The 22526-nt window shown below is 66.2% G+C and overlaps 2 protein-coding genes across 2 annotated transcripts; one reads left to right on the top strand and one right to left on the bottom strand.

Moving 5' to 3' along the window:
- The first annotated feature begins 1385 nt into the window (after nucleotides 1-1385).
- On the top strand, nucleotides 1386-19201 carry CFB (complement factor B). The gene is given in 30 exon segments (XM_050307667.1): nucleotides 1386-1458; nucleotides 2222-2315; nucleotides 4143-4309; nucleotides 5310-5405; nucleotides 6097-6230; nucleotides 6306-6358; nucleotides 6783-6858; nucleotides 7594-7692; nucleotides 9026-9131; nucleotides 10105-10290; nucleotides 11249-11374; nucleotides 12158-12253; nucleotides 12966-13102; nucleotides 13177-13264; nucleotides 13267-13314; nucleotides 13656-13749; nucleotides 13751-13803; nucleotides 14459-14530; nucleotides 14533-14556; nucleotides 15135-15200; nucleotides 15203-15268; nucleotides 15735-15832; nucleotides 16071-16230; nucleotides 16938-17040; nucleotides 17115-17149; nucleotides 17152-17190; nucleotides 17486-17585; nucleotides 17857-17993; nucleotides 18195-18244; nucleotides 18887-19201. Coding segments are annotated over 30 exon segments (2823 nt in total). The 3' UTR covers nucleotides 19034-19201.
- A 33-nt stretch (nucleotides 19202-19234) lies between these two features.
- NELFE (negative elongation factor complex member E) lies at nucleotides 19235-22368 on the bottom strand. Its single transcript, XM_050307672.1, has 10 exons — nucleotides 22182-22368; nucleotides 21899-21971; nucleotides 21537-21680; nucleotides 21294-21370; nucleotides 21153-21187; nucleotides 20918-21057; nucleotides 20312-20456; nucleotides 19631-19685; nucleotides 19449-19551; nucleotides 19235-19363 (listed from the first exon to the last, which is right to left on the bottom strand). The coding sequence occupies exons 1-10, from the start codon at nucleotides 22254-22256 to the stop codon at nucleotides 19281-19283; spliced, it is 930 nt and encodes a 309-aa protein (XP_050163629.1). The 5' UTR covers nucleotides 22257-22368; the 3' UTR covers nucleotides 19235-19280.
- Nucleotides 22369-22526: the final 158 nt, after the last annotated feature.

The following is a 22526-nucleotide window of genomic DNA, read 5'->3' as shown; positions in this document are numbered from 1 at the left end:
GGTCCCCGCGGGCCCCCTGCGCCCCCCCTGCGCCCCCCATTGGCCGCCGACCGCCCCCGCCCTCCCCTCGCTCGCCCTCTCTCGGCCGTTACCGCCTCGAGCCGCGGGCCGCGACGGCACCGGAAACGTGGGGGGAAGGAGGGATCCGCGCGCGGGGCATTGTGGGATCGTGGCGGGGTGGGACGGGGATGGGGGGACCTGGCCGAGAAAGCAGGGCGACCCCGCCCCCCGCCGCGGGGCATGACGGGACCGCGCGGGACACGCCCCCTCGCGCGCGGGGCGCGGGCCGAGTGACGTCATCGCGCCGCGACGGCGCCGGGCGGCGTTGCCATGGCAACGGGAAGAGGTCACTTCCCGGGGGGGGGGCCCCAAAATCGACCCCCCCCCCAAAAAAAATCGCCTCGAATCCTCCCTGAGGAGCGCTGAGAAGCCTCAAATTCCCGCTGGGCTGCTCTGGAAACGCCCCGGGAAACGGAAATCCCCCTGGGAGACCCCAAAACCCCTCTGGGAGACCCCAAATGACCCCAGAATCCCTCTGAGAGACCCCAAGTGACCCCAAAACCCCTCTGAGAGACCCCAAATGACCCCAAAACCCCTCTGAGAGACCCCAAAATCCCTCTGAGAGACCCCAAGTGACCCCAAAACCCCTCTGAGAGACCTCAAATGACCCCAGAACCCCTCTGGAGAGCCAAAATCCGTCTGGAAAACCCCAAATGTTTCCAAACCCCTCTGTGGGACCTCAAATGACCCCAAATTTTTCTGGAGAACACCGAAGATGTTTTTAGGACTTCATGTGGCCCCCAGGGGGTGTTTTTTTGGGCACATTAAAGGCAGTTTCGAGGACCCCAAAGATGTTTTGGGGCCCCCAGGTGTGTTTTAGGTCGTTCTTTGGGCCCTCCAGGTGGGTTTTAGGTTCTTTGTCCCCCCAGGGGTGTTTTTTGAGGACATTAAAGGTGGTTTGGAGGGCATCCAAGGCATTTTAGGCCCTCCCAGAGCTGCTTTGGTGACTTTATTTGCCCCCCGGGGGGTGTTTTGGGGAACGTTTCGAGCACATCAGAGGTGTTTTGGGCACCCCAGGTGTGTTTTGGGACGTTCTTTGGGCCCCCCAGGGGCGTTTTTGAGTAAATCTAAAATAATTTCAGGCCCTTTCCCCCCGGGGTGTTTGCTCAGCCCCGAGGGCCCCTCGTGCCCCCCCGGTCACCGCCCTGACCCCCCCGTGGACTCCTCCCCTCCCCCCCTTTGCCTTTCCTCCCTCCCCGTGATTTCCTGGAGCCCGTGGGGGAGGGGGGGCAGGTGTTGTAATTCCCCCCCCCCACCTTGGGACAGACGGACAGACCGGCCCGGGACGGGTGGAGGGACGGGTGGAGGGACAGATGGACGGACAGATGGACGTGGCCAGGGCTCAGCTCGGCCTCCCCCTCCTGCTGCTGCTGCTGCTGCTGCTGCCCCTGGCCCACGGTCAGTGACCCCTGAGACCCCAAACCTGCCCCAAACCTGCCCATGGACTCACCTGAGACCCCAAACCTGCCCCCTGACACCCCTGAGACCCCAAACCTGCCCCCTGAGACCCCAAACCTGCCCCAAAACTGCCCCATGGACTCACCTGAACACCCAAACCTGCCCCCAGATCCCCCTGAGACCCCAAACCTGCCCCCAGATCCCCCTGAGACCCCAAACCTGCCCCTGACACCCCTGAGACCCCAAACCTGCCCCCAAAACTGCCCCATGGACTACACCTGAGACGCCCAAACCTGCCCATGGACTCACCTGAGCCCCCAAACCTGCCCCCAGATCCCCTGAGACCCCAAACCTGTCCATGGACTCACCTGAGACCCCAAACCTGCCCCAAACCTGCCTCATGGACTCACCTGAGCGCCCAAACCTGCACCCCTGAGACCCCAAACCTCCAGCCCTCCCCAAACCTGCCCATTGACCCACCTGAGCCCCCAAACCCACCCCCACGAACCCACCCAAACCCCCCAATCCTCCACCCCAGCCCCCCCTGCCCCCGACCCCCCACCCCCCCTGGCCTCGTCCCAATCCCCCTCACCTCCCCTGTCCCCCCTGCTCCTCAATCCCTCTCACCGCTCCCCTGTCCCCCCTGCTCCCCAATCTCCCTCCTCACCGCCCCTGTCCCCCCCAGCTCCCTCAATCCCCCTCACCTCGCCCCCTGTCCCCCCCCTGTCCCCCAATCCCCTCACTGCCCCCTGTGCCCCCCCAGGTGCCCCTCTGCGGCCCTCTGCAGCGCTGCCCCCTCGCTGTGACCTGGCTCAGGTGCCCATCGTGGGGGCACGGGGAGCTGGTGGCGGGGGGAGGTGCTGCTGTACTGCTGCCCCCTGGCACTGCCCCCACTCCCCACCGGCTGGCCGCTGCGGCCTGACGGCACCTGGGACCCCTGCCTGGGAGGGGCTCCCTGCCGCCACGGTGGGCATGGGGGCTGGGGGGGATTTGGGGAGGGAGGGTCGGGGGATGTTATGGGACACGTGGGGGCTGGAGGGTCTTTGTTGGGGGAGGGGGCGTGTCCTGGTGGGGAGGGGTCCTTGGGGTGGTCCCGTGGGGACGGGGGTCCTAGAGTATTTCGGGTCCCTGTGGGTGTTTGGGGGATCGCTGTGGGTGTTTCTGGGGATCTCGGGGGTCCTGTGGTGTTTGGAGGGTCCCTGTGAGTATTTGGGGGTCCTGAGGGGTCCCTGTGGGTGTTTAGGGGTCCCTGTGGGTGTTTCTGGGGGTCCGGGGGTCCCGTTGTGTTGGGGAGGGGGTCCCTGTGGGTGTTTGGAGGGGTCTCTGTGGGTGTTTGGGGGTCCCTGTGAGTATTTGGGGATCCTGGGGTCCTGGGAGTCTCACCTCTCTTCCCCCAAAAAAACCCCAGCCGTGTGGGGTGAGGGTGTCCCTGTGGGTATTGGGGGTCCTGGGGTCCTGGGGGTCTCACCCTCTCCCCCCCAAACTCAAGCCGTGGGTGTGTGGGTATTGGGGGTCCTGGGGGAGTCTCACCTTCTCTCCCCCAAACTCAAGCCGTGTGGGTGGGGTATTGGGAGATCCTGGAGGGTCCTGGGGTCTCACCTCTCCCCCAAACTCAACCGTGTGGGGTGTGTGGGTATTTGGGGTCCTGGGGTCCTGGGGTCTCACTCTCTCTCCCCCAAACTCAGCCAGTGTGTGGGTATTTGGGGGTCCTGGGGATCTCACTCTCTCCCCCAAACTCAAGCCGTGGTGTGTGGGTATTTGGGGATCCTGGGGTCCTGGGGTCTCACCTCTCCCCCCAAACTCAAGCCGTGTGGTGCCCGGAGCCGCTGGAGTTCGAGCAGGGCTGGTTTTGGCCGCGGGGGGCGGCACCCCCGGGCTCGGTCCTGACCTTCGGCTGCTTCGAGGGCCTCCGAGCTGCGCGGGCCCTCCCAGCGCGTCTGCAGGGCCGGGGCGCTGGGACGGCCCTGACCCCGTCTGCGACGATGGATGTAAGGGGACAGGGGGGCTTAGGGGTCCTGGGGAGGGGTTCCAGGAGGCTCCAGATCCTCTGGGGTCCCCGCCCTAAATCCCTTCTGGGAAACTCCGAATAACCCCCTAAATCCCTCCGGGAGACCCCAAATCCTTCCCTAAATCCAGCTGGAGACCCCAAATCCCTCTGGAGACCCCAAACTTGCCCTAAATCCCTCCGGAGACCCCAAATCCACCCGAAATCCATCTGGAGACCCCAACCACCGAAATCCAGCTGAGACCCCAAATCCTCGAGACCTCAAATCCTTCTGGAGACCCCAAACTCACCCTAAATCCTTTTGAGACCCCAAACTCTCTGGAAACCCCAAATCCCTCACCTGAGTCCTTCTGGAGACCTCAAATCTGCCCTAAATCCTTCTGAGACCCCAAATCCTTCGGGGTCCCCAAGTCCTTCTGGGGTCCCTTGGGAGGGTCCTTATGGGAGGGTGGTCCCAAGTGTCATTGGGAGGCTCCTGGAGGCTTCCTGGGGGTCCTGGGGGCTCGTTGGAGTCCGGGGGCGCTGGGAGTCCCTGGGGGACTCCTGCTCTGCTCCCTGGGAGGGGTCCATGGAGGGTCCCGGGTGGGGATGGGGCAGTCCTGGGGATGTCCTTGGGGGTGGCTGGGGGATTTGGGGTCTCCCACCTCGATCCCCCGTGACGCCCCTTGTCTCCCCGCAGCGGGGCGTGCCTGGCCCTGGCCGTGCCCGCGGGGGTCCATGGAGGGTCCTGGCGCGCTCTCCGTGGAGGGGTCGTGCGGTACCGCTGCAGGCCCGGGCTGAGCTGCTGGGCTCGGGCAGAGCGCTGCCTCGGAGGGGGTCTGGAGCGGGACAGAGCCCGCTGTCGTGGTGAGGGGATGGGGGCACGGGGGGCAATGGGGGCTCGGGGTCTGAGCGGACAGAGCCCTGGTGTCGTGGTGAGGGCATGGGGGTCCCAGGGCGAGTGGGGGTCCTGGGGGTCCTGGGGCCAGGGTCTGGAGCGGGACTGAGCCTGCTGTCGCGGTGAGGGGATGGGGGCACGGGGGCTCGGGGTCTGGAGCGGGACAGAGCCCCGGTGTCGTGGTGAGGGATGGGGGCACGTGGGGCTTGGGGTTTGGGTGGGACCGAGCCCGCTGCCGTGGTGAGGGCATGGGGGCACAGGGGGCACGGGAATCCTGGGGTCTCAGGGTCTGGGGGGTCCTGGGGGTTGATGGAGGGTCTCAGCCCTTAGGACACACCTGGGGGACTCTGGGGGGTTATTTGGGGGTCTCAGCCCTGAGGACACACCTGGGGACTCTGGGGGTTATTTGGGGGTCCCAGCCCTGAGGACACACCCGGGGGCTCTGGGGTTATTGGGGGTCTCAGCCCTGAGAACACACCCGGGGGCTCTGGGGATTATTGGGGGTTATTGGGGGTCCCAGCCCTGAGGACACACCTGGGGGCTCTGGGGATTATTGGGGGTCCCAGCCCTGGAGGACACACCGGGGGCTCTGGGGGTTATTGGGGGTCTCAGCCCTGAGAACACACCCGGGGTCTCTGGGGATTATTGGGGGTTATTGGGGGTCCCAGCCCTGAGGACACACCCGGGGGCTCTGGGGATTATTGGGGGTCCCAGCCCTGAGGACACACCGGGGGCTCTGGGGGTTATTGGGGTATTGGGGGTCAGAGCCCTGAGGACACCCGGGGGCTCTGGGGATTATTGGGGGTCCCAGCCCTGAGGACACACCGGGGGCTCTGGGGGTCCTGGGGTGTTTTTTGGGGGTCTCAGCCCTAAGGACACATCGGGGGCTCTGGGGTCCTGGGGGTTATCAGGGGGTCTGAGCCTGGTCGGGGATGACCGACTGACTGACCCCCGCCGTGTCCCCCCCAGACCCCAAAGTGCTGGACAGCCCCGAGGAAGTGGGCCCAGGAGTTTCTGGCGTCCCCACCCAGACCGTGGAGGTGGCCGAGGCCAACACGACCCAAGGTGGGGGCTTGGGGTGGGGGGAAATATGGGGGTTAAATGGGGGCTATGGGGGTTATGGGGGCTATAGAGAGGTTATGGATGGGCTATAGAGTGGCTTATGGGTGGGCCACAGGGGAGCTATAGAGGGGGTTTTGGGGGCTATAGGGGGCTATAGAGAGTGTTATGGGGGCTACAGGAGTGCTATAGAGGGCTTATGGGGGGACTGTAGGGGGGCTATAGGGTGGCTGTAGAGTAGGTTATGGGGGTTATAGGTGGCTATAGAGTGGCTTTATGGGGAGCCACACGAGTGCTATAGAGGGTGTTATGGGGGCTATAGGTTGCTATAGAGGTGTTATGGGGGCTATAGGGGGCTGTAAGAGGTGGTTATGGGGGCTATAGGGTGCTATAGAGAGTGTTATGGGGGCTATAGGGGGCTGTAGAGTGGGTTATGGGGACTATAGGGTGGCTATGGGGGGACTGTGGTGTGGCTATAAAGAGTGTTATGGGGGCTAGTGGGGGCTGTAGGGTGGCTCTAGAGAGGGTTATGGGGGCTATGGGGGCTGTAGGGAGAGCTTTATGTGTGGCTGAGAGTCCCGCGGGGCTCCACGGCGCTCACAGAGGTGTTTGGGGGTAGGTGATGCTCCTCGTGAACCCCCGTGGTGGTGGGGTGGAGGGGGATGATGTCACAGCGTTTTTGGGCCCTCCCTCGCAGAGGCCACGCAGAAGCGGCGGATCCGCCTGACCCCGGCGCCGCCTCAACGTGTTCCTGGTGCTCGACGCCTGCGCAGCGTCGGCCGCACTGACTTCCAGGACGCCCGCAACGCCCTCAGCGAGCTGGTGGAGAAGGTGGGACCCCCAGACCTCCCCAACCCCTCCCCACAGCCCCTCAGAGCCCTCCCTGAGCCCCCTGACCCTTCCCAGATCGCCAGCTACGGGGCCAGCCCCCACTACGGGATCATCACCTTCGGACGGAGGCGCGGGTGGTCCTGAGCCCCACGGACCCCCAGGCGGCCAAGGGGACTGGGTCCAGCAGCAGCTCCAGAACCTCAACTTCGAAGGTGGGGGGGCTGGGACAGGAGCTGGGGGTTTTGGGGTTGCTATGGGGGGTTGGGGGGCTGGGACAGGAGCTGGGGGCTTTGGGGAGTTGGGGGCCTGGGGCTCTCAGGGTTTCTCCTGAGGGCTCTGTGGGTGTTGGGGGTCTTTGGGGTGCAGTGACCCCCTGTTCCCCCTCACCCCAGCCCCAACCCCTGGTACAAACCTGGGCAAGCCCTGCAGGCTGTGTGTGAGCTGGGGGATCGGGGTGCAGGGAGGATTTGGGGGTGCTGGGAGTGTTGAGGTGCCGGGGGACGTTGAGGTGCTGGGGGTCTCTGGGGTGCAGTGACCTCCGTGCCCCCCCAGCCCACTCCCAGGCCCCGGGACCAACCTGGCGGGAGCGCTGCGGGCCGTGTACGAGCAGCTGGTGCTGCAGGAGCAGGTGGAGATGAGGAGGGGCCTTGACCCCCCCTGTCACCAACAGCACCCGCCACGTCATCATCATCATGTCTGACGGTGGGGACACCCCTGGACCCCCCTAAAACCCCTGGAACCTTCTGGGACACCCCAAAGCCCCATGGCACCTCCAAAACCCCTGGAACCCTCTGGGACACCCCCAAACCCCTGGGCACCCCCAAAAACCCCCTGGAACCCTCTCTGGGACACCCTCCCCAAACCCCCTTCTGGGCACCCTAAAACCCCCTGGAACCCTCTCTGGGACACCCCCAAACCCCCTGGACCCCCCCAAAACCCCCTGGAACCCTCTGGGACGCTTCCAAACCCTCTGGGACTCCCTAGGACCCTCCCACCCTGGGTCACCCCTGAACCCCTCCCCAAAATCCTGAGACACCTTGAACTCTTGGGACCCCCTGGGACCTCCCCGGATACCCCCAAACCCCCTGGAACCCCCTGGGACACCCCTACAACCCCCAAAATCCCTGAGACACCTTGAACTCTTGGCACCCTCCAAACCTCCCCAAAACCTCGGGGCCCCCAACTGGGACCCTCAAACCCTCTTGGACTGCCCCCCCAACCTCTCCAAATTCTCTGCGATCCTCCACACCAGTTCCCTGTGAGGTCCTCCAAATCCCCCTCCCCACCACTCGCTCTCAGGACCCCAAATCCCCCTGCACCCTCAATAGACCCTAAAGTCCCTCTGACTCCCTGTGCCCCCCAGGCCGTGCCAACATGGGGGTCTCCGGTGCCCGTCGTCCGCCAGATCCGGGAGCTGCTGAGCATCGGGAGGGACCCCGGCACGACCGCGAGGATTACCTGGGTGGGGCTGGGGGCCTGGGGGTGCTTTTGGGGGTTCTGAGGGGGGCTTTGAGGGAGGGATCAATGGGGAGGGGTTGGGTTTGGGGAAGGGGGCTGCAATGGGGGTGCTGAGGATTGGGGGGGCTGCGCTGAGTTTGGGGTCCCCTGACCCACCCCCCCAGACAGGTGGAAGTTTTGAAGTGCGGGGGGCTCAGATGTGGAACCTCAGGAGAATTTGAGGGGTCCCTTTGCGGGGGAGTTGAGGGTCACCCTGACCCCTCCCATGCCCTCCCTTTGGGATGGGGGCTCTAAAATAATTTCAGGCCCTTTCCCCGGGTGTTTGCTCAGCCCCGAGGGCCCCTCGTGCCCCCCGGTCACCGCCCTGACCCCCGTGGACTCCTCCCCTCCCCCTTTGCCTTTCCCTCCCTCCCCGTGATTTCCCGGAGCCCGTGGGGGAGGGGGCAGGTGTTGTAATTCCCCACACCTTGGGACAGACGGACAGACCGGCCCGGGACGGAGTGGAGGGACAGGTGGACAGACGGATGGATGGACAGATGGACGTGGCCAGGGCTCAGCTCGGCCTCCCCCTCCCCCTCCTGCTGCTGCTGCTGCTGCTGCCCCCAGCCCACGGTCAGTGACCCCTGAGACCCCAAACCTGCCCCAAACCTGCCCATGGACTCACCTGAGACCCCAAACCTGCCTCCCACACCTGAGACCCAAACCTGCCCCCTGAGACCCCAAACCTGCCCCAAACCTGCCCCATGGACTCACCTGAACCCCAAACCTGCCCCCAGATTCCCCTGAGACCCCAAACCTGCCCCCAGATCCCCCTGAGACCCCAAACCTGCCCCTGACACCCCTGAGACCCCAAACCTGCCCCAAAAACTGCCCCAGACACACCTGAACCCCAAACCTGCCCATGGACTCACCTGAACCCCCAAACCTGCCCCCAGATCCCCCTGAGACCCCAAACCTGTCCATGGACTCACCTGAGACCCCAAACCTGCCCCAAACCTGCCTCATGGACTCACCTGAGAGCCCAAACCTGACCCCTGAGACCCCAAACCTGCCCCAAACCTGCCCATTGACACACCTGAGCCCCCAAACCCACTCCCACGAACTCCACCCAAACCCCCAATCCCCACCCCAGCCCCCTCCCCCGACCCCCACTCCCCGGCTCCCAATCCCCTCACTCCCCTGTCCTCCCGCTCCCCAATCCCCCTCACTCTCCCCTGTCCCCCCTGCTCCCCAATCCCCCCTCACCGCCCCTGTCCCCCCCAGCCTCTCCCAATCCCCCTCACCGCTCCCTGTCCCCCCTGCCTCCCCAATCCCCCTCACTGCCCCTGTGCCCCCAGGTGCCTCCACGGCCCCCTCTGCAGCGCTGCCCCCCTCGCTGTGACCTGGCTCAGGTGCCCATCGCGTGGGGGCACGGGGAGCTGGTGGCAGGGGGGAGGTGCTGCTGTACTGCTGCCCCCTGGCACTGCCCCACTCCCCACCGGGCTGCCGCTGCGGCCCTGACGGCACCTGGGACCCCTGCCTGGGAGGGCTCCCCGCTGCGGTGGGCATGGGGGCTGGGGGGATTTGGGGAGGAGGGTCGGGAGATGTTATGGGACACGTGGGGGGCTGGAGGGTCTTTGTTGGGGGAGGGGGCGTGTCCCAGGTGGGGAGGGGTCCTTGGGGTGGTCCCGGCGGGGACGGGGGTCCCTGTGAGTATTTCGGGGTCCTGTGGGTGTTTGGGGGATCGCTGTGGGTGTTTCTGGGGATCTCGGGGGTCCTGTGGTGTTTGGAGGGTCCCTGTGAGTATTTGGGGGTCCTGAGGAGTCCCTGTGGGTGTTTAGGGGTCCCTGTGGGGTGTTTCTGGGGGTCAGGGGGTCCCGTTGTGTTGGGGAGGGGGTCCCTGTGGGTGTTTGGAGGGGTCTCTGTGGGTGTTTGGGGGGTCCCTGTGAGTATTTGGGGGATCCCGGGGGGGTCCCGGGGGGTCTCACCCCTCTTCCCCCAAAAAAGCCCCAGCCGTGTGGGGTGTGAGGGTGTCCTGTGGGTATTGGGGGTCCCAGGGGGTCCCGGGGGTCTCACCTCTCTCCCCCAAACTCAAGCCGTGTGGGGTGTGGGGTATTGGGGGTCCTGGGGAGTCTCACCCTCTCTCCCCCAAACTCAAGCCGTGTGGGGTGTGGGTATTGGGAGATCCTGGAGGGTCCCGGGGTCTCACCCTCTCTCCCCCCAAACTCAAGCCGTGTGGGGTGTGTGGGTATTGGGGGTCCTGGGGTCCAGGGTCTCACCTCTCTCCCCCAAACTCAGCCGTGTGGGGTGTGTGGCATTTGGGGGTCCCGAGGGATCTCACCCTCTCTCCCCCCCCAAACTCAAGCCGTGTGGGGTGTGTGGGTATTTGGGGGGGGTCCCGGGGGGGTCTCACCCTCTCTCCCCCCCCAAACTCAAGCCGTGTGGTGCCCGGAGCCGCTGGAGTTCGAGCAGGGCTGGTTTTGGCCGCGGGGGGGGCGGCACCCCCCGGGCTCGGTCCTGACCTTCGGCTGCTTCGAGGGCTTCGCGCTGCGCGGGCCCTCCCAGCGCGTCTGCGGGGCCGGGGGGCGCTGGGACGGCCCCGACCCCGTCTGCGACGATGGATGTAAGGGGACAGGGGGCTTAGGGGTCCTGGGAGGGTTCCAGGAGGCTCCAGATCCTCTGGGGTCCCCGCCCTAAATCCTCTGGAAACCCGAATAACCCCTAAATCCCTCCGGAGACCCCAAATCCCTAAATCCAGCTGGAGACCCCAAATCCTCTGGAGACCCCAAACTTGCCTAAATCCTCCGAGACCCCAAATCACCGAAATCCATCTGGAGACCCCAAATCCACCCGAAATCCAGCTGGAGACCCCAAATCCTTCTGGAGACCTCAAATCCTTCTGGAGACCCCAAACTCACCCTAAATCCTTTTGGAGACCCCAAATCTCTCTGGAAACCCCAAATCCCTCACCTGAGTCCTTCTGGAGACCTCAAATCTGCCCTAAATCCTTCTGGAGACCCCAAATCCTTCTGGGGTCCCCAAATCCTTCTGGGGTCCCTTGGGGAGGGTCCTTATGGGAGGGGGGTGGTCCCAAGTGTCATTGGGAGGCTCCTGGAGGCTTCCTGAGGGGTCCTAGGGGTCGTTGGAGTCCGGGGGCGCTGGGAGGTCCCTGGGGGACTCCTGCTCTGCTCCCTGGGAGGGGTCCATGGAGGGTCCCGGGTGGGGATGGGGCAGTCCCTGGGGATGTCCTTGGGGGTGGCTGGGGGGATTTGGGGTCTCCCACCTCCGATCCCCCGTGACGCCCCTTGTTCTCCCCGCAGCGGGGCGTGCCTGGCCCCGGCCGTGCCCGTGGGGTCCATGGAGGGTCCCGGGCGCGCTTCTCCGTGGAGGGGTCGTGCGGTACCGCTGCAGGCCCGGGCTGGAGCTGCTGGGCTCGGGCAGAGCGCTGCCTCGAGGGGGGTCTGGAGCGGGACAGAGCCCGCTGTCGTGGTGTGAGGGGATGGGGGCACGGGGGGCACGGGGGCTCTGGGGTCTGGAGGGACAGAGCCCCGGCTGTCGTGGTGAGGGCATGGGGGTCCCAGGGCGAGTGGGGGTCCCGGGGTCCCGGGGGCTCAGGGTCTGGAGCGGGACCGAGCCCGCTGTCGCGGTGAGGGGATGGGGGCACAGGGGGCTCGGGGTCTGGAGCGGGACAGAGCCCCGGTGTCGTGGTGAGGGATGGGGGCACAGGGGCTTGGGGTTTGGGTGGACCGAGCCGCTGCCGTGGTGAGGGCATGGGGGCACGGGGGCACGGGAATCCTGGGGTCTCAGGGTCTGGGGGGTCCTGGGGGTTGATGGAGGGTCTCAGCCCTTAGGACACACCCGGGGGACTCTGGGGGGTTATTTGGGGGTCCCAGCCCTGAGGACACACCCGGGGACTCTGGGGGTTATTTGGGGTCCCAGCCCTGAGGACACACCCGGGGGCTCTGGGGGTTGTTGGGGGTCTCAGCCCTGAGAACACACCCGGGGGCTCTGGGGATTATTGGGGGGTTATTGGGGGTCCCAGCCCTGAGGACACACCCGGGGGCTCTGGGATTATTGGGGTCCCAGCCCTGAGGACACCCGGGGGCTCTGGGGGTTATTGGGGGTCTCAGCCCTGAGAACACACCCGGAGGCTCTGGGGATTATTGGGGGTTATTGGGGGTCCCAGCCCTGAGGACACACCCGGGGGCTCTGGGGATTATTGGGGGTCCCAGCCCTGAGGACACACCTGGGGCTCTGGGGGTTATTGGGGTGTTATTGGGGGTCAGAGCCCTGAGGACACACCCGGGGGCTCTGGGGATTATTGGGGGTCCCAGCCCTGAGGACACACCGGGGGCTCTGGGGGTCCTGGGGTGTTTTTGGGGGTCTCAGCCCTGAGGACACACCGGGGGCTCTGGGGGTCCTGGGGTTATCAGGGGTCTGAGCCTGGTCGGGGATGACCGACTGACTGACCCCTGCCGTGTCCCCCCCAGACCCCAAAGTGCTGGACAGCCCCGAGGAAGTGGCCCAGGAGTTTCTGGCGTCCCTCACCCAGACCGTGGAGGTGGCTGAGGCCAACACGACCCAAGGTGGGGGCTTGGGGTGGGGGGAAAATATGGGGGTTAAATGGGGGCTATAGGGGGTTATGGGGGCTATAGAGAGGGTTATGGATGGGCTATAGAGTGGCTTATGGGTGGGCTACAGGGGAGCTATAGAGGGGTTTTGGGGGCTATAGGGGGCTATAGAGAAGTGTTATGGGGGCTATAGGAGTGCTATAGAGGGTTTATGGGGGGACTGTAGAGGGGCTATAGGGTGGCTGTAGAGTAGGTTATGGGGGGTTATAGGGTGGCTATAGAGGGTTTTATGGGGGGCCATACGGGTGCTATAGAGGGTGTTATGGGGGGGCTATAGGGTTGCTATAGAGGGTGTTATGGGGGGCTATAGGGGGGCTATAAGAGGTGGTTATGGGGGGGCTATAGTGGTGCTATAGAGAGTGTTATGGGGGGCTATAGGGGGCTGTAGAGTGGGTTATGGGGGACTATAGGGTGGCTATAGGGGGACTGTGGTGTGGCTATAAAGAGTGTTATGGGGGCTATGGGGGCTGTAGGGTGGCTCTAGAGAGGGTTAGGGGGGCTATGGGGGCTGTAGGGAGAGCTTTATGTGTGGCTGAGAGTCCCCGGGGCTCCACGGCGCTCACAGAGGTGTTTGGGGGTGGGTGATGCTCCCCGTGAACCCCCCGTGGTGGTGGGGGTGGAGGGGGGGATGATGTCACAGCGTTTTTTGGGCCCCCCCTCCCCGCAGAGGCCACGCAGAAGCGGCGGATCCGCCTGGACCCCGGCGCCGCCCTCAACGTGTTCCTGGTGCTCGACGCCTCGCGCAGCGTCGGCCGCACCGACTTCCAGGACGCCCGCAACGCCCTCAGCGAGCTGGTGGAGAAGGTGGGACCCCCAGACCTCCCCAACCCCTCCCCACAGCCCCTCAGAGCCTCCCTGAGCCCCCTGACCCTTCCCAGATCGCCAGCTACGGGGCCAGCCCCCACTACGGGATCATCACCTTCGGGACGGAGGCGCGGGTGGTCCTGAGCCCCACGGACCCCCAGGCGGCCAAGGGGACTGGGTCCAGCAGCAGCTCCAGAACCTCAACTTCGAAGGTGGGGGGCTGGGACAGGAGCTGGGGGGTTTTGGGGTTGCTATGGGGGGTTGGGGGGCTGGGACAGGAGCTGGGGGGCTTTGGGGAGTTGGGGGGCCTGGGGGCTCTCAGGGTTTCTCCTGGAGGGCTCTGTGGGTGTTGGGGGTCTTTGGGGTGCAGTGACCCCCTGTTCCCCACCCCAGCCCCAACCCCTGGTACAAACCTGGGCAAGCCCTGCAGGCTGTGTGTGAGCTGAGGGGATTTGGGGTGCAGGGAGGATTTGGGGTGCTGGGAGTGTTGAGGTGCCGGGGGCGTTGAGGTGCTGGGGGTCTCTGGGGTGCAGTGACCCCCTGTGCCCCCCAGCCCACTCCCAGGCCCCCGGGACCAACCTGGCGGGAGCGCTGCGGGCCGTGTACGAGCAGCTGGTGCTGCAGGAGCAGGTGGAGATGAGGAGGGCCTCGACCCCCCGTCACCAACAGCACCCGCCACGTCATCATCATCATGTCTGACGGTGGGGACACCCCCTGGACCCCCCAAAACCCCCTGGAACCTTCTGGGACACCCCAAAGCCCCATGGCACCTCAAAACCCCCTGGAACCCTCTGGGACACCCCCAAACCCCCTGGGCACCCCCAAAAACCCCCTGGAACCCTCTCTGGGACACCCCAAACCCCCTGGGCACCCCCAAACCCCCTGGAACCTCTCTGGGACACCCCCAAACCCCCTGGACCCCCCAAAACCCCCTGGAACCCTCTGGGACGCTTCCAAACCCTCTGGGACTCCCTGGGACCCCCTCACCCTGGGTCACCCCTGAACCCCTCCCCAAAATCCCTGAGACACCTTGAACTCTTGGGACCCCCTGGGACCTCCCCGGGATACCCCCAAACCCCCTGGAACCCCCTGGGACACCCCTACAACCCCCCAAAATCCCTGAGACACCTTGAACTCTTGGCACCCTCCAAACCTCCCCAAAACCTCAGGGCCCCCAACTGGGACCCTCAAACCCTCTTGGACTGCCCCCCCAACCCTCCAAATTCTCTGCGATCCTCCACACCAGTTCCTGTGAGGTCCTCCAAATCCCCCTCCCCACCACTCGCTCTCAGGACCCCAAATCCCCCTGCACCCTCAATAGACCCCAAAGTCCCTCTGACCCCCGTTGCCCCCCAGGCCGTGCCAACATGGGGGTCTCCGTGCCCGTCGTCCGCCAGATCCGGGAGCTGCTGAGCATCGGGAGGGACCCCGGCACGACCGCGAGGACTACCTGGGTGGGGGCTGGGGGGCCTGGGGGCGTTTTTGGGGGTTCTGAGAGGGGGCTTTGAGGGAGGGATCAATGGGGGAGGGTTGGGTTTGGGGAAGGGGGCTGCAATGGGGGTGCTGAGGATTGGGGGGGCTGCGCTGAGTTTGGGGTCCCCTGACCCACCCCCCCAGACAGGTGGAAGTTTTGAAGTGCGGGGGGCTCAGATGTGGAACCTCAGGAGAATTTGAGGGGTCCCTTTGCGGGGGGAGTTGGGGTCACTCCTGACCCCTCCCATGCCCTCCCTTTGGGATGGGGGCTCAGGGGGGTGTTTTGGGGGGTGTTTTGGGGTCCCCCTGAGCCCCCCGTGCCCCCCCCAGACGTGTACACGTTCGCCATCGGGGCTCAGGGGGGTTTTGGGGGGTGTTTAGGGTCCCCTGACCCCGTGCCCCCCAGACGTGTACACGTTCACTGTGAGGGCTCAGGGGTGTTTTGGGGAGTGTTTGGGGTCCCCTGACCCCCGTGCCCCCAGACGTGTACACGTTCACCATGAGGGCTCAGGGGGTGTTTTGAGGGTATTTTGGGGTCCCCTGACCCCCTGCCCCCCAGACGTGTACACGTTCGCCATCGGGGCCGAGCCCCACACGGACACCCTGAACGAGCTGGCGTCGCACAAGGCGGGGAGAAGCACACCTTTGTGCTGGAGCTGGCCCAGCTGCAGGAGACCTTCCACCACATGATCGGTACGGGGGGCACCCCACACTGCCCCCTGGCACCCCACACTGCCCCCCAGCACCTCACACTGCACCCCTGCTACCCCAGGAGCACCCCATGGCACCCCACACTGCCCCCTGGCACCCCACACTGCCCCCTGGCACCCCACAAACCACTCCTGGGACCCACAAAAGATCCCTGACCCCAAATCCCTTCTGGGACCCCCAAACCACCCCTGGTCTCTCCTGAGACCCCCAAAAGATCCCTGACCCCAGACCACTTCTGGAACCCTCAAAATCCCCCTGGGACCCCAAATCACCCCCAGGATCCCCAAATCACCCCCGGGATCCCCAAACCCTCCCCTGACCCCAACCTCTCCCGTGTTTGTGCTGGGGGGGCTCCCACTGCACGGGCAGTGATGGGGGATCTCAGGGGGGGCTTCTGTGGGGGGTCTTGGCCCCTCCTGAGCCCCCAAATTCCCCCCTTCCCCCAAAGACGAGGGCTCGACGCTGCACCTGTGTGGGGTGAGCCAGGACTACCCCACGGCCGAGGACAGGGAGAGGAACCCCTGGGAGGTCACGGTGACCATCACGGTGAGGGGGGGGCTGGGCTGGGGGGCACCTGGGGAGCTCAGGGGGCACCTGGGGGCTCAGGGGGCACTCAAGGGGTCAGGGGGCACTCAGGGGGCACTGGGCACGTCCCTGTCACGGTGGGGGGAGGGATCCTGTGGGGCTGAGGGGGGTCCTGCAGGGTTTCGGGGTGGAAGGGAGGGGGTGTCACAGGTTTGGGGTGTCCCCCCCCACCCCGACCGTGGCTCTGCTCCCCCCGCAGCGGCCGGGGCTGGGCCGGGAGCACTGCAAGGGGTCCCTCGTGTCCCCCTACTTCGTGCTGACGGCGGCTCACTGCTTCGACATCGAGGACCGCGCCGACCAGCTCAGCGTGGACATCGGTCAGGGGGAGCCCCCAAAATCGGGCAGGGGGCACCCAAAATGTGGGATAGATGGGTGTGGACATCGGTCGGGGGGGCTGCACCCCGGGGAGACCCCAAAAACGGGCGGGGGGCACCCAAAATGTGGGATGGCTGGGGGTGGATATCAGTCGGGGGGGGCTGCACCCCGGGGAGACCCCAAAAACGGGCGGGGGGCACCCAAAATGTGGGATAGATGGGTGTGGACATCGGTTGGGGGGGTTGCATCCCGGGGGACCCCTCAGGAATGAGCGGGGGGCACCCCAGGGTGGGATGGTTGGGTGGGGTGGATCCCCAGGGAAGCCCCCCATAAAAGGGGTTGGGGACACCCACCCAAAGTTCTGGGGACACCGCAAATATCCCGGGGACACCCCAAAAATGAGTCCTGGGGAGACCCCAAAACATCCCGAGGACCCACTCAACCCCTGGGGACACCCCCTGAAACCCCTGGGGACTCCCCCAAACCCCTGGGAATGCCCCCAAACCCCTGGGAATGCCCCCAAACCCCTGGGGATGTCCCCAAAGTCCTGGGGACTCCCCCAAACCCCTGGGGATGCCCCCAAAGTCCTGAGCCCCTCCATGACCCCCTCCCCAGGACCCCCCTGAACTCCCTGGTCCCTTGGAATGGGGGGTGTCCCTGGGGGGGTTTGGGGGTCCCCAGCCCAGCCCTGAGCCTCTGTCCCCCAGGGTCAGAAGCCCTTTAAGGTGTCGCGCCTGTTGCTGCACCCCAGTTTGACCTGGGGGCCCGGCGAGACCGGGGGTCCCCGAGTTCTACGACTACGACGTGGCCCTGGTGCAGCTCAAGCGCGCCGTGACCAGCTCGCCCACCGAGCGGTGAGGGGCTGGGGGGGCCGGGGAGGGGTTTGGGGGTGTTTTGGGGTGCTGACGCTCCCATGCCCCCCCCCCAGCCCCATCTGCCTCCCCTGCACCGAAGGGGCGTCGCGGCGCTGCGGCTGCCGGAGAAAAGCACCTGCGAGGACCACCGTGAGCCCCTCCCGGGACCCCCAGAACCACCCCGGGACCCCAGAACTCCTCCAGACCCCATAACCCCCAAACCCTTACTAACCCCCACCCAGACCCCTATAACCCTCCCGGCCTCACACAAAGCTCCTCAGCACCCAACTATCCCCCAAATGCCCTCACTCCCCCAAACACCCCCAAAACTCCCTTAGAGCCGCCCCTACCCCCAGCACCCCAAGACCCCTAAAACACCCCATAATCCCCCTGTGCCCCCAGGCCAGCTCCTGCTGCCCCTGACCGTGCCCCCCCGTGCCCCCAGGCCAGCTCCTGCTGCCCCCCAAGGACGTCCCGGCCTATTTCCTGTCCTACCGCAAATCCGCGGGGCTCAAGCGCCAGCAGGTGACGCTCAAGCTGGGGCACAGGTGAGGACCCCAGGGGCAGGGGTGACCCCCGTGTGTGTCTGTACCTCCTGTGTCTGTCCCTCCCATGTCTGTGTGTCCCTCCTCTGTCTGTCACCCTCCTCCACATCCATCAGATCCCCACCCCATTCCCTGTTCCTCTGCCCCCCATGTCCCCTGACCCCCATGTCCCCTCTGCCCCAACCATGTCCCCTCTGCCCCCCATGTCCCCTCTGCCCCCCCATGTCCCTCTGCCCCCATACCCTCTGACCCCCTGCCCCCCGTGTCCCCCCCAGCGCCACCCGTGCGAGGAGGACGCCCTCCGTGCCGCCCCCTACGCCAACGTGTCGTCGGTGGAGGACGTGGTGACCCCCCGGTTCCTGTGCTCGGGGGGCACCAACCCCCAGGTGGAGCCCAACACCTGCCGCGGTACGCACCAGTACGCACCAGTACGCACCAGTACACACCAGTACAGACCAGTACAGGCCCATACTGCCCCCAGTACGGCTCCATGGGGCTCCCCCAGGGCATGGTCCTGTCGCCCAGTTGGTGCCAGGACGTTTTAGTGGCACCCTGAGGCCATCCCAGTGCCTCCCAGTGCCTCCCAGTACATCCCAGTTTCCCCCGCAGGCGACTCCGGGGGCCCCGTCATCATCATCTGGGGGAAGCGCCACTTCCAGGTCAGTGGGGACACTGGAGGGGACTGAGAGGGAAACTGGGGACACTGGGAGGACACTGAGGCGGGCACTGGGGACACTGGGAGCATACTGAGAATACTGAGGCATGGGGCTGACTCGGTGGGGGAGGTGATCCCTGACCCCTGTGTGACCCCAGTGACCCCTGTGTGACCCCTGCGACTCCCGTGTGCCCCTGCCCAGGTGGGCGTGGTCAGCTGGGGGGTGGTCCCTGAGTGACCCCTGAATGACCCCGTGTGCCCCTGCCCAGGTGGGGGTGGTCAGCTGGGGGTGGTCAGCTGGGGGTGACCCCTGTGTGACCCCCGTGTGCCCCTGCCCAGGTGGGGGTGGTCAGCTGGGGGTGACCCCTGAGTGACCCCCGAGTGACCCCGTGTGCCCCTGCCAGGTCGGGGTGGTCAGCTGGGAGGTGACCCCTGAGTGACCCCCGTGTACCCCTGCCCAGGTGGGGGTGGTCAGCTGGGGGGTGGTCTCTGAGTGACCCCCGTGTGCCCCTGCCCAGGTGGGCGTGGTCAGCTGGGGGGTGACCCCTGAATGACCCCCGTGTGCCCCTGCCCAGGTGGGGGTGGTCAGCTGGGGGTGGTCAGCTGGGGGGTGACCCCTGTGTGACCCCCGTGTGCCCCTGCCCAGGTGGGGGTGGTCAGCTGGGGCATGGCCCCCGTGTGCCAGGACAGCAGCTCCTCGTCGCACACCCGCGACTTCCACGTGAACCTGTTCGAGGTGCTGCCCTGGCTGAGGGACAAGCTCCAGGACGAGGACCTGGGCTTCCTGCCCTGAGCCCTGGGGACACGCCAGGACACGCCAGGACACACCAGGACACGCCGGGACACGCCACGGCCACGCGGCCCCACGGGGGTGGGACGTGGCGGAGGGGGATCCGAGGGGGCCGTGGGGACGATTTCAGGGGTCCCTCTGGGTCTGGGGGGTGTCCCCGGGGGTCCCCATCCCACCCCGATGACAATAAAGGTGGTGGCCACGTCCCTGCTGAGCTTTATTGCCCCCCACGGGGGCCCCCGGGGGTCCCTCATTGCCCCCCGAAAAGGTCCTCGTTGTACACGACTTGCGAGCGCTTGTCGCGGTGGGAGCCCTTGGCGCTGTTCTTCACGGCTGGGGGGGTGGGAAAGGGGGGTCAGGGATGTCGGGGGACCCTCCCCGGGACCCCCCAAGCCCCCAGGGCCGCCCCCAGACTCACCCAGGGACCCCCAGAGCGACTTCCCGGTGGCGGCGTCGAGCAGGGGCTGCTTGCGGGCGATGCTGACCTTGAGCTGCACGTCCTGCACCACGGCCCCGTTCAGCTGGGGGGGCACGGGGGGGTCAGGGGGGGCACGGGGACCCCCAGAGACCCCCCAGAACCGCCCCCCAAAGCCCCCAAACCTCGGCGATGGCCTGGTCGGCCGATTCCATCTTCTCGTAGGTGACGAAGGCGCAGCTGAGGGGATAAAGCCGTTCCCACAACCGTTAATCCCACCCCCAAACAACCCCACCCTGTTTAGCCCCGCCCCAAACTCTCAGCCCCACCCACCCTTAACCCCACCCAGCCTGTGGCCCCACCCCAACTTTTCACCCCACCCACAAGCCACGGCCACACCCACATTTCACAGCCCCACCCTGTGACCCCACCCACACCCTGTGACCCCACCCACCTGTAGCCCCACCCCAAACTCTCAGGCCCATCCACCTTTAGTCCCGCCCCTCATTCTTGGCCCCACCCACCCCTAAAACCCCACCCACAGCACTCAACCCCACCCACCTTTAGCCACACCCACAATCCACAGCGCCACCTGCAAACAGCCCCACCCACTTTAGCCCCACCCCCAAATAACCCCTTTAGCCCCACCCCAAATAACCCCACCCACTTTAGCGCCACCCCAAATAACCCCACCCACTTTAACCCCACCTCAAAATAACCCCACCTCAAAATAACCTCACCCACTTTAGCCCCACCCAAAATAACCCCACCTGCTTTTGCCCCACCCCAAACAATCCCACCCACTTTAGCGCCACCCCAAAATAACCCCACCCGCTTTAGCCCCCCCCCAAAATATCCTCCCGCACTTCCTGGGGGCGTCCATGGAGAGGTCGATGATGGCCCCGAAGGGCCCGAAGGCCGCTCGCAGCAGCTCCGGGCTCAGCTCGGCCCCGTGCACGTACAGAGTGTTCCCCTTGCGGGGCGGGCGGCGCTCGGGGAACGAGTCCGACCCTGGCCGGGGGGGCACGGGGGGGTCAGGGGCACCCTGAAACCTGGGACACCCCCAGGACCCCGAAATCCAGGGTGGACACCCCCATACCCCCACCAGAGACCACCCTGGGCACCCCCACTATTCACTCACTCCCCCCCGATGCCCCCACGGGGACACAGAAGCCCCCTCAGCACCCTGAGACCCCTCACCAGACACCCCCCAGCCCAAGGGGGTTCACAAACGCACCCCCCACCCCGGGTTTTGGGGACCTCTGTACTCTGGAAGGCCCCGTCCCGCTCCCAGGTGTCCCCCCCAAGTTTTGGGGTCCCCCCCATGGTTTTGGGGTCCCCGTACTCCAGAAGGCCCCGTCCCGCTCCCAGGTGTCCCCCCCATGTTTTGGGGTCCCCCCCCTGCATAGGCCCTCCTGCTCCCAGGTGTCCCCCCGTTTGGGTCCCCCCTCCATATTTTGGGGTCCCCGTACTCCGGAAGGCCCCGTCCCGCTCCCGCCGCTCCTCGGGCTCGGGCTCGGGTTCCCAGTCCAGGCGTCGCTCTCCCCGTTCCGGGGGGTCCCCCCGGGCCCCCCCCTCGGGCTCCCGCAGCCGGTCGGTGGCACTGACGAAGCTGGGGGGGAGGGGGAGGCTCAGGGGGACCCCCAAAAATTAAAAAGGGGTCCCCCAAAACCAAGGGGGGGCGTTGGGGACGGGGGTCCCGCTCACCTCTCGTAGAGCGACTTCCTCTGGGGGCGGCGGGACTGCGGAAAGGGGGGGGATTTGGTAATTTGGGGGGGGTCTCCGTGATGGGGGACCCCCCCAAATCAAAGGGGGGAACCCCCTAAAGCCGAGGGGGGGGTCTGGTACCTCCTGAGAGTCGTCATCAGCTGAGACGCTGCGCTGGAAGGGCTGGAAGGTGGGGGTGGGGCCCTTCTCGAGGTCCTGGGGGGGTACAGGGGTCGGGGGTGCCCAAAATACGGGCACGGCCCCCCCTTCAGCCCCCCCGAGAGTCTGGGGGAGGCGTTGGGAGCGTCCAAGGATTTTGGGGTGGGGGAGGGAGCCTGGGAGTCCGGGACAGGGGAATGGGGGACCCTGGGGAGGGGTCCCACCTGAGCTTCCCCTCGAGGGTGCGGGAGCGTTTGAACCCCGAGTTCTTGTTCTCGGCCTTGATGGCGCTGATGGCCCCCGACTTCACCAGCAGCTTGGCCTGCTCCGTGGCCGTGGCCGTGTCCACGGGGGGCTGGTCCGACATGGCTGGGGGGCCACGGGGGTCACACCCTGGGCTTGGAGGGGGCAGCCACGGCCTCGGGAGACCCCAAAACCAGCCCCCTATCCCCCCATGGGGACACAACACCCCCCCAGGAGAGCACCCCTCACACACACAGGGGCTCAGGGGAGACCCCCGGGGGGTCCCAGCGCTCAGGAGCCCCCCGGGGACCCCGATTTCCCCTCCCCTCCATGTCCCCCCTCACAGCGCTTGATGCCGCCCTGCGCGCTGGTCCCGGCCGAGCTTTGCTGCTTCTTCAGCGCCAGCAGCGCCTTCTTCTGCAGGGAGGGGAATAAAGGGAGGGTCAGGCAGGGCTGGGACCCCCGGAGAGACCCCTCAATAACCCTCAAGCCCCCTCAGAGCCCCCAGACCGCCTCAGACCCTCCCAAGCCCCCTCGGACTCTCTCGCCTCCCCTCAAAGCCCCCTAACCCGCCAGAGCCCCCCCAAACCCGCTCAGATTCCCCCAACACCCCCCACTTTACCGCACCTTCTTCCGCAGTTTAGCGAAGCGCTTCTGCAGGGCCTCCTCCTCCTCCGTGAGCCCCGGCGGCAGCGCCAGCATGGTGGGGGTGGCTGGGGGTCACCCGAGGACACGCGAGGGGACACGAGGGAGACACGGGAGGGACCCCGGCACAGGCCCCCAAGTCGGGCGGTTGCCGTGGCAACGGGACCGGAAGCGGCGGCGCCTTTCCCAGAAGGCATTGCGACACCGCCGCCGGGCGCGCCGCCATCCCATTGGCTGGCGGAAAGGCGGAACGCGCGCTGATTGGTCGATCCCGCTGCCCGGGCTGCCCGCGCTTCCGGGTGGCTTCAGGCGGTTCCGGTGGGGCAC

Source organism: Myiozetetes cayanensis, unplaced genomic scaffold, assembly GCF_022539395.1.
Source record: "Myiozetetes cayanensis isolate MyiCay16 unplaced genomic scaffold, myiCay2020 scf124, whole genome shotgun sequence".
In the NCBI taxonomy this organism is placed as follows: Eukaryota; Metazoa; Chordata; class Aves; order Passeriformes; family Tyrannidae; genus Myiozetetes; species Myiozetetes cayanensis.
Note: the sequence above shows the minus strand (reverse complement) of the source record. Positions and strands in the feature narration are given on the sequence as shown.

Excerpts from the sequence above, each read along its gene's own strand:
- NELFE (XM_050307672.1), bottom strand. The coding sequence starts at position 22,256 with ATGCTGGCGCTGCCGCCGGGGCTCACGGAGGAGGAGGAGGCCCTGCAG. Across the intron at positions 20,457-20,917 it reads GCGGGACGGGGCCTTCCGGA|GGTCGGACTCGTTCCCCGAG; the intron begins GTACGGGGACCC and ends CCCCCCGGCCAG. Across the intron at positions 19,364-19,448 it reads GTCGCTCTGGGGGTCCCTGG|CCGTGAAGAACAGCGCCAAG; the intron begins GTGAGTCTGGGG and ends CCACCCCCCCAG.